At 41.4% G+C, this 10,659-nt stretch overlaps 2 protein-coding genes across 4 annotated transcripts in view; one reads left to right on the top strand and one right to left on the bottom strand.

Moving 5' to 3' along the window:
- mrrf (mitochondrial ribosome recycling factor) overlaps window positions 1-2,310 on the top strand; it is a 46,991-nt gene extending 44,681 nt beyond the window's left edge. The window contains exon 8 of the mRNA XM_008290128.1: window positions 1,991-2,310. The gene's annotated coding sequence lies outside the window, so the exon portion shown is untranslated. The remainder of the gene's footprint in view (window positions 1-1,990) is intronic.
- On the bottom strand, window positions 366-10,224 carry LOC103363383 (butyrophilin subfamily 1 member A1-like). Of its 3 annotated transcripts, XM_008290131.1 has the most exons (10): window positions 10,143-10,224; window positions 8,654-8,714; window positions 8,302-8,558; window positions 7,820-7,916; window positions 7,323-7,592; window positions 5,953-6,066; window positions 3,573-3,647; window positions 3,285-3,335; window positions 2,504-2,624; window positions 366-1,130 (listed from the first exon to the last, which is right to left on the bottom strand). In XM_008290131.1, exons 1-10 carry the CDS (start codon window positions 10,146-10,148, stop codon window positions 650-652), a joined length of 1,533 nt encoding a protein of 510 aa, XP_008288353.1. In that variant the 5' UTR covers window positions 10,149-10,224; the 3' UTR covers window positions 366-649. The 3 variants fall into 3 exon arrangements, with proteins under 3 accessions (XP_008288353.1, XP_008288351.1, XP_008288352.1); XM_008290129.1 differs by lacking the exon at window positions 10,143-10,224 and having other exon boundaries at window positions 8,654-8,998; XM_008290130.1 differs by lacking the exon at window positions 10,143-10,224 and having other exon boundaries at window positions 3,573-3,644; window positions 8,654-8,998.
- Window positions 10,225-10,659: the final 435 nt, after the last annotated feature.

Here is a 10,659-nt window from a genome sequence, read left to right as displayed (position 1 = left end):
ATGCAAATCTGAATTACCCGTGAACTCGATTAGATTGCGATAAGACATTTACCAAGAATGAAGAACGTACAAAAATAAAAATCATGCTGTTTTTTTTTTTCAACCTAATGTTACTGGAAACAGTGATGACTCTTGCGGGAATACTGACTGAGTCGCTTCCTCTTACACGCTGAGACGCTGCTTGGAGTCTCGCACATGACCCTAAATGCTGAACTTTCTTTTTTTTTTTCTCACACACTGACACAGAACAGAAAAAGAAACTGATCGTTAATGAAGTGTTCTAAGTCACATCTGCTGGAAACAGAGAGTTTGATGTGCAGATTAAGTCTCTCCCAGAGGGTTTCATGAAGCGCACACACACAGAGTTAAGGTCGTTTTCTGAGTACTCATTTTACTTTGCGGTATTTTCCAGTAATGATACAAAGTACTTTCTAAGAAGAACAAACTTAAAATGGCTTATCATGTGTTATGTTTTTGTTCAAAATGACAGTCAGGACACAAGTAAAGAATACAACATCAATATTTACAGCATCTCGTGTACATTCAGTGTATCGCTTTAAACTTTTGCAGCATATTTGGGCTCATAAAAACTACACAACATAATACCTGGGTTTGTTAAAAGTGTAACAAGCTACAGTGCGTTTGTTTGTCACAAACTTTCGCTTCTCAGATTGAACTTCAGCATCCCCCCTATTCCTGCTGTTTGCATTAATGTGGGACAGTGTCCAGGACAGGCTGTAATCAGCACCCTGCAGCCTCCTTGGTTGCTCAGAAACCCCCGTAAGGATTCATCAAAAACGGGGTTTCCTTCGCTGTAGCCGTCCAGCAACAGCAGAACCTTGCTGGACTTGGTTAACGCAGTCCTCAGCTCCTCTGAAGACGTCTGCTCGGTGAGAGAGAGCTGAGTTCTTATCTCCTGATACAAGTCCTCCTTCACGGCGCTGCAGTTGACGTATAAGAGAAAACTGAGGACGCTGAGGTCGATGGGGTTGGATTGTGGCGGCTCTCCGGTCCAAGATGAGACCAGGATGTGAGCTACAGTCGTCTTCCCGCTTCCTGGAGATCCCTCAAGGAGAACTGTCTCACCAGGTTCTGGGAGTAAAGCCAGAGGATTCACAGGTTGGCCGTCACTGGAAGAAAAGAAGCAAAATTGTGTGTTTACACTTTGTCTGCGGTGGTGGTTTTAACCAAACAAGACTTTCATCCAGGAGCCTGGAGTTTAAGTCCTAAACCATGATTTTTTTTCTTCACTTTGCCACATTTCCAGCTGCTGTTTACTTTGGCTTTCTGTTGCTATTTTCTGTTGTTTTTTTAGTCAGTCCCTTTGGGTTATGCTCCAAATCTATTTGGTCAGGTTTCAGAAAAGATTATGGTTTGGGCTAACATACACCTGTGCTCACCGCACCGCTACAGCTGGAGGTTGTTAGGAGGAAGAGTCCTGCCACAAGAATAACCTCTTAGAAAAGCCCACAACTGTACAGCTTTTACTGTAAAACAAATGCGTTGTAAATGATTTACTGTGAGACTGGGCCGCCAAGTCAAACCAGTCTGTGGATCTGTAAGTCTATGACAGTCCTTCAGCTCAGCTCGATGAACTTTGGTTCCAGTTGTATGAATATAAAGCTGTGTTGAGAGTATAACCTCTGAGAAAATGAAGAATCCAATGTGGGAAAACTATTGTAGCTCTTTAGTTAAAGTCCAAATATTTAAGATAAACTTTATTGATGTACATGTTGCAGCAGCTGGATGCACATGAGATATGGAAGAAGGACAAGAATTACAAAAGTACAATAAGGCCCAGAATAAAGATATAAAGACCGTGTACAAGTCATGATGAAGGTAGCCCTTTGAAAGCAATGATGAATCTTATTTCAAGAATAGGAGGCTCACGATTGGCTTGTCATGCTAGAAAAAAAAATTCCAAACCCCTGCTTGTTATAAGGTTTAATTTGTGATTGTGTTTATCTTTTTGTTTTCTCTTATGCTACAGATTCAGCTGCTGAAAACAGTCCCTGATAGAAAGCATTGTTTCTGACAGGGAGCTTCATCCTAAACATCACCTGACGTACAGACTTCAGCCTCAGCAGCGTGTAAGCAGCAAATCTGTAAGTAACATAAGTTTAGACTGAAAAAGAAAAGCGTCTCTCCTTCTAACCCTGGTGTTCTGGCAGTTTTTCAATGTCCTAATGTTCTTTAATTGCCGTTACTGCACAGGTGGAGCAGAGTGAATGACGCAGACCAAAAACAGAACTCCCAGTCTGTATACTTGCCGTTTAGTGGATGGTTTATTTGATTATATGCAAAAAAAAATGAAAACACAGCAGTTTTCCTACTGTGAATTTGGTATATATCTGGTCTGATGAGAACCTCCCCCTACCTGTGCCCTCTGCATATACACCCTGTGTCCAAATAATCCATACTGAATTACCTGCCAACAATAAACATAAGTGGCTCCTACACTTTGCTTTTACACTCGGTTCAGTAATACGTATTCGTGACTCACTTGTTTTGCAGCCTCTGAGGAAGCTCCTCCGCACCGAAAGCGCCGCTGTGCGTCTCTTCGCTGAAGGAAAATTTAGAGTAATGTGCTTTCAGATGTAATCCCAGAGTTTCCTCTGTGTGGCCTGCAGACAACAAAAACAAAAAAACGTTCATTCAGTCGTTCGTTAAAGAGAAATCCAGAAACATGAGAAAATTCAGAACACCTGCATGGTATAATAAAGCTGAACAGGCTGATTATTTCACTGTAAATCCATTTTTTGTATGAATGTAGTTTGTTCAGAACATGACAAGTCTCTTCTGGATATCTGAAGGTTGGTGTTTAATATCTAACGGCATTATTGTATTAATTAGATTTTTAGTAAAACAGAAACAAAGCCCACAAGTCTGCATTCGCTGCAAGTACTACTAATAAGCACCTTTTAAAACCAGAGTTTGCAAAGTGCTCTATAAAAAGGCAAAAAGAAGAAGAAGAAGTATAACAAAGAGGTCCTGTTCAGCTAAACAGAAAGACCAGCGAAGGAAACGTAGAAGAAAACAGTTAACCGTGGTAAAAGATTTACCAAATAAATCACTACAGCAAACACTGATGGATGCAAATCAAGAAGTAAAAGCACCATAAATGCCACATCAATTCAGAAAAAGAACAAGCAGAGTAATAGGACATAGAGTTAAAACCATAAAAACTGCATTAAAGAAAGAATAAATAAGATGAAATTAAAAAATGAATTATCATGACTGATTTATTTCACACGTGACTTCTCAGAACCGTAAGAGTCACTCACCATCATTCATGTTATTTGTCCCGTCTTCATTTTCTTTGTCTATTTGTATGCCTGGTGGGAGGAAACAGCACAGTCAGAACATCTACAGAACAACTGAATCAGCCACAAATCAATGAGTAATTCAAACACCGCAGCTTAATTTAGGAATGCATCGTCAGCGTTTTGACTCAGATCAATAGAAAACTATCTGCTGCAGAACATCTTTTGTCCTCAGAGTTCCTACTTTGGGTATTTGCAGTGTTTTTTTTTTGAAGATTCAGCAGTAAAACAAAAAGTGTCTCAACTCACAGGTAGAAGCAGACTTGTCCCGACTGTCCACCAGAAGGTTCCTGGTGCTCCGAGTGCTGTGAGCTCTGGACCCTGTCGGAAAACATTTCTCATTATTTACCGTCTAGAACATCTCAGTGTGTACAGTCGTCCTCAAATGTATTCATACCCTCCCATTAAAGAAGGAAAAAAACAGCTTCAATCACTGAAATAAGTTGAAATTGACAAAAGTAATAATAAATAAAAATGTAATGAACATCATGACGTCGCTTTTGAATGGTGGTTCAACAGAAACATATAGATAAAAAACAAAAACAAGCATGATGGGAAATGTAAACTAATATTTTGTTGAACAACCCTTTGAGCCAATCAGGTGTTTTCTGTAACTCTCAGTCACACTTCTGCACCTACTGACAGTTATTCTGCCTCATCAGCAAAGTGCTCTAATTTGGAGAGTTTTTAGTTTTTTTAAATTATCCTTTTCAACCACAATTCAAAAGCAACACATTATTTCACTGAATTATAATTTATCAAATTTTTATTTATTATTACTTTTTTCAGTTTCTAGTTATTTGAGGGACTTTTGTGAATTTTGCTTTTTCTTTAATGGAAGGGGATGAATACATTTGACATGGGCGGATGGAGGCATGTGGTTTGTTTGGCACTGGATACAAACGGGTTCTGATTTTAAAACAAATCATTCATTAATAAAAAATTCTATTAAAATTGGACACATCTTTGTTTTTCAAGCATATTTTGAGTGAACTATATTTCTACATGTTTGAAAGGGTGAAATTTACAGTATAATATTTTAAATTTCTCACGGTTTTCAAATATTCTATTAAAAGATTTCTTACCACATACTATATAATCATTTTCTCATATACAGTCGTAAATTTCCTTCTCCCCCAGGGTGCTGCTATGAAGGTTCTGCTTTCACTTTAAAAGGTCGACCAGATGTTTCGGGACCCATAACTGAAGGATGATTTCTTATCATGTTCACACATTCATATGTGAAATAATGCGTAATATGTCTACTCTGAAATGATGCAGGTGTTTATTTGGATGACAGCCCAAACGGGCGCGTGCTCAAAAAACCACCCGTGCATTGACAAATAGCCTAAATTCCCCTGTGCACGCAAACCAAAACCAAACTTGGGTGTTTCCACCCACAGTGAGTCTGGTGGCTGACACACATTTGAAGTGTGAAAAAGCTTAGTCATGTTCGCATGAAAAACACAGAAAGTCACAAGTTGATATAAAAAAAATTTCCATCAGGATTTGAAAATGACAAACAATGTGGCACCAATAATTTAAAAAAAACACACGTGTGTGTAAATGTTCAGCACTTCCTGTTTTCTGTGGTAGCGTCACTTAACATGTGTCAGTCATATGGGAGGCTGAGGGCACAGAGATTAAACCTGACTGGGCATGAATTCCTCTGGCCATTTGAAAAAAAGGTGGGAATTATGACAGATGTTTAGTCAGGAGGGCCGCTGGTGACTCGTGTACAGGGGCTGTAGTCTCTGATGCAGCGGCCATGGGTTCGAATCCCGCTCGTGACCCTTTGCTGCAACCCCTTCCCTCACTTTCCTGTCTCTCTTTCAACTGTCCTATCTAATAAAAAGGCCCAAAAAATAACTTTAAAAAAGTGTTTAGTCAGCAAAAGTAAAATAAAAACAGGTTTCAAACTAAAGAAGAAGCCCAACCATTGACCTCTACGGTGAAGCCATCTTCCGGCTCTGTTATGCCGTTTGGGGCATTTTTACAGCCCAAATAATCACTGCAAATGAATACAGAGTGGTTCTGGGGCATCACTTTTATCCTGGGATGAAACCTTTTGATGGGAATGGTCAGTGCTGTAACTCATCAGACACGACCGGCTCACTGAATGAGTGTGAAAATGATGTTAATCGTATGTTTTGGCCTCCACGGTCGCCAGATTTTAACACATTCGGACACTAAAACGAGGTCACTCCTCTGTAGCTCTGGTCAAAACATGGACTTAAATGGGCTTTGACTTGCAGTAAGACAAAATCGCCCCTCCTATTTCCTGTAAATATTTGGTCAGACTACATGATAAAGGGAAATCCAGCCCAGCAGTGACCCCCGACACACATCCTGCACACTAACAAATCAGGCCGTCTTGCTGCAGACTGAGTGTAGAGTTGGCCAGGGAGATTTTTCCTCCACTTAATCTTTAGCCTCTGTGACTACTTTCCCTCCTTGTTTGTTCCCTTTAGCCACTTCAACATCTTATCTCAGCTCTGTGTGGAGATGTGTTTTACGATGTGTGAACAGTCTCGTATACCAGTGCCAAACAAACTCCAAAAGTACCTGACATGTGACGATTCAGATTTGATTATTTTACCAGCAGTTTATGAACAAAGTCTTTAGTTACCTTTATTTTTTTTTCGCCGTCTGTAAGCGAGCACGCCGACGACAACGACCCCCACGATCACCAGCATGCTCACTGTAACGATGACGGCATCATTTTTTGAGCGAGGAATTTCTTCTGCAGAAAACAAAAGAGCGAAAACACAGAAAAATCAGTGTTAGCGTGCAGCCACAACAATGCCAAGACAGATGTTTTGTGTTGTAATGCCAATAGTCTGAATAATTTTAGCCACTTAGCCACTGAGGAAATAACCAAATATACCCAAGGCAGGCTGCTGCGAACTTCCCCCTTGTTACTCAAGAATTTAAATAACCATCGCTATTTAAATAGCTCGTGTTTATGTAATAGTTTTATGGTCGACTGTGCACGCAACCCTGTCTGCTTTTGCTTTTTGTTCTGGTTGTTGTTGCACCTAAAGCACCTTTTTTTTTTAGCATTTAAACAAACACCGCAGATGCAGAGCTGTAAGTATTTAGTCTTTTAAAATCCAAACTTATTTATACATAAGAGTTAATAATCCTTATTATATGAATAAACCCATCCATCCATCCATTATCTATACTTAATCCTCACTAGGGTCATGGGGGGCTGGAGTCTATCCAAGCGGACACCTGGACAGGCCACCAGTCTATCACAGGGCTACACTTAGAGACAGACAACCAAGCATTCACACCTATGGACAATTTGGAATCACCAATTAACCTCAGCATGTTTTTGGACCTTGTGGGAGGAAGAACCCAAAGACGCTGCACAGGGAGAACATGCAAACCCCACGTAGAAAGATCCTCACCGGGTCGTGAACCGGTGACCTTCTAGCTGCGAGGCGATGGTGCTAACCACCGATCCACCATCGCAGCCCTGAATGAAACCATAAACAGTCTGAATACTCTAACGAAGAGGCGACACATTTCCCGACAAAACCTGTTGCTGCAACGATCCTACATGCTGCTGATGTGTTCAAACACCTCCTACAGCTTCACTGAAAACCTGGGGGAAGCATAGAACTGTGGAAAAATCGTGGGCAAGCGATAACATCTCAATATCTCTGCTGTTTGTGTGAATGTATTCGACGTGGGCTGACAGGAAAGGAAGCTCTGAACATGTCATAGTTTCTCGACTACAGCTTTAGGTCTTTCAAGTCTATTCAGTTTTCTGTCTGTGGTTGATAAAGAATGGGGAGCTTAACGTGGGTGGACAGCAGAAAAAGTCATAAGTGACGCAAAAGCAGAGAAATGTGCTTGATGTCTGTGTTTCTCTTTTGATTCTTTTGTCTTTAAGCAGGATGTGGTGGATGACAACATGCAATAAAGTCTCAGCCTAAGGATGTTGTCATGAGAGAACAGAATCTGATCTTTAACAGAAACAAACTATACCTGGGATGTGAAATGTTGCAGAGGAGCCATCCTTTACGACGTTACACGTGTAGCTGTTCTTCTCTGAGGAGCTGACTCGTATCTGGCTGGTGATTCTAAAGAGCTCCTCTGGCGTCACAGATGCCGAGGCGTTGCTGGGGTTGTGTGTCTGCCCGTGTACATCCTGCCACACGACGGAGGACTGAGGGAATCCCTCCGACTGGCAGGTCAACACCACCTCATCGCCCTCTGCGGCCTCCTCGACGTGCTTGGTGACCGACTTGTAAGATGCTGCAGGAGAATCAGATAGCGGGAACTTGTTGTTGGAGGTATGACAAGACTTGGCAAAGTCTCAGATAATTGCTTAAGAAGGTCAGAAACTCTATCCAAAATTGAGTAATACTGCTCCTACTTTCGTTTTCAGAGTGAGATCCAGTAATATCCCCAACCCCCACCTTCCCAGAACCAGACCCTCTGGTCATCTAATAAAAAAACCTCAAAAGTGAAACAGTTCTTACCTCCAACAGACAAGCTTATGCTTTTATAATCAGCTCCTTCTCCCGTGTGAACCAGGCATCGGTAGACGCCCGAGTCGTTTATCCTGAGCCTGGACATCTGGAAAGTGGTGAAAGAGGAGAAATTATTAAAGATCTACAAGTTTAAATCAAGCAAAAATCATACGAATACTACAAAAATGTCCATTTGTGGATAATTCTCCCATCAGTGAAGCTTCTATCAATCACAGTTACAGCCACTGATGCACCAAATCTCGTCACAGAAGTCAGATTTGAACACATCTCAGTCCACATGTTGATCTGTTTCAAGCACACACTGATGCTTTCTGTCCCTTCCCATCCTTTAGTGTTTAATAGTACAGAGACTTTAAATACTGTACTTTTAAATAAGCAAGAAAAGCTCCCGTAAAGAACCTGATGCCACCTTCGACTCAGTTCTACAAAAAGCCCCCTTCGCCCCACAGACGCTAGCAGCCTGTGCTGACCTCCAGCTTGGCCCAGCCGTTCTGCAGCTCGTCGGTCAGCAGCCTCACTCGGCCTTGGTACTTCTGGGATGTGGCGTGCTCCACCCCGTTATCGATCCGGATCACCTCCTGGACCGAGTTGGGGGCGGTCCTGTGCCACGTCACCTTCAGGTCGGACCGAAGATCTGCCGGTTTGGGAGAAAACCTGCAGCCCATCACCACGGTTCCCCCAAACTCCGACGTGTACTGGGTTTGTTCTGCATCCACCGTGAACAAGACTGCAGGGGAAGGTGACGCCATCATCAGTGTAAATCTGCACGAAGGCCTCGAAACATTTGCTCAGAATTTTTCATCAGTGCGACTCGGAACCCACCTGACAGAGAGGGCTGGAATAAGACTTGCAGAACTACAACAAGGGCCCAGTCCATTGAGACCTGAGGAGGAAACAAGTTTTTGTTTGCAGATGTTGAAATGTTTTTTTGCCATAACTTGCAAGCGTGAGTCATTTTTCTGAAGAAGGCCAGATGTCAAGTCAAGTGTTTCTTCTGCACTTTGTTAGCAACAAACCTGAGATCAGCTGAAGAGGGCATCACATGAAGGTGAGGCTCTTGTGATTATTCCTCAACTCAGCATGACTCAGATGTTTTTACAAAGAAAATTACTTCCCTGTTCAAGTCTTTTTGATCGCGGCTGAAAACTAGCACGAGGAAGTTTGTTTTATTTTGAGCAGGGCCAACACACACACACACACACACACACACACACACACACACACACACACACACACAGACTAACACATGGGATTTTCACATTGTAAACACGTTTCATTTGCGTTTGCACACTGGGCTTCTCTGGAAAACACACGTGAAGATAATTGACATTATCTTGATTTCGTCTGAATGTGTTTGCTGAGTGATCTGCTGTGTGATAAGCACACCATGAGTCCTTTCCTGTGAAATGCAAACGACTGCTGCAGAATATTGATTTATCCGAGGCATCTGACTCTGTGGACCACACCGTCTTAATTAATAGGCTTCAAGATTATTGGCTTGAGTCTCAATTCGGTTAATTGCTTTGTAAATTATCTGTCTGACAGGTCCCCAGACAGCCCTTGCCGATGGGCAGAGGTCATCAATTGCCCACGGTGTGCCCCAAGGCTCCATTCTGGGGCCCATCTTGTTCACTATCTATACCAACAACATTGGCAGAGATAGAATAGGTTCTGATTCTTCTAGCTTTTCATCTGAGTTCAGAAATCGACGGGCAAGACACTGAACAGTAACAAAACAATTCTTTTAGACATCTGTGTTTTGTGAGCTCGTGTCTTAAATGTGTTTATATGTGTTTTATTTTTATTGTTGGAGCCTCGTCATAGGAGACAGACAAAGTTTATCTATCTATCTATCTATCTATCTATCTATCTATCTATCTATCTATCTATCTATCTATCTATTGATGTTAGTAGAACAGGTTAGACGCAGATTAGATAAAAGAAAGGTTTAGTTTAATATACAGAGGAAGATAACTGTGCTGGTGTTCATTCTAGTTGGATAAATAGCAAAATTAAATTTTTAAAATAAAAAAGAGCTGTATAAGCATAAAAAAAATACAAGATAGATAGATAAATAAATGATAAACTTTTACTAACAGTGCTAATAACATAGCCACAATAATAAAGTTTTCATCCCTATAATAACAGTTATTATTGTTGATATTATTATTATCAGGACCACTACTAAAAAATAATAATAACAATAATGATGATAATGTATAATTCAGTGTGGTTTAAATTAGGCTATAAAGTTGTGCAAACCTGAAATTAATTTCAGGTAACAGTGAAGAAATAATTCAGATGCTCCTACCTTCATTTATACAGCAGTTGGTTGGTTTGTCATGAGCTGTTTCCTTTTCCTCCAGGCTCACAGACTGACATGGTTTTAAAGGAGGACGTGGTAGCACTATTCAGCCACACCCACACTGTTTTCTGGCCCACTTAGAACGCTGTTACGTCATTTCCAACTACACACCATAAAAGAAACCCCATTCAGGGATTTTGTGCCTCCAGCTGCATCACTGAGAACTGCAGCTTATCTATCAATGATTGAACTCAAACGTGTCCCTGAAACGTTTCCTCATGCTGTAAAGCAGAAATCTCCGTCCTTCATCACCGTGGAGTTTCTAAACAGTGAAGCCTCAAAGTTTACGAGTGTTTTGAACAGGAAATGGGGTGTGAGCTGCTTCCAGTCAGGAAAGAGAGAGTCGCTTACAGGCTGTTACTGGCAGCTCAGGTCCATATGGAGATAAGCAGAGTCAGCAGGAGCCCCCCACCATGATTCACACTGAAATCACTAGACTGGGATTACTGGGACAACATCTTGA

Source organism: Stegastes partitus, unplaced genomic scaffold, assembly GCF_000690725.1.
Source record: "Stegastes partitus isolate 25-593 unplaced genomic scaffold, Stegastes_partitus-1.0.2 Scaffold656, whole genome shotgun sequence".
Classification (NCBI taxonomy): domain Eukaryota; kingdom Metazoa; phylum Chordata; class Actinopteri; family Pomacentridae; genus Stegastes; species Stegastes partitus.
This window is presented reverse-complemented; position numbering and strand designations above follow the sequence as displayed.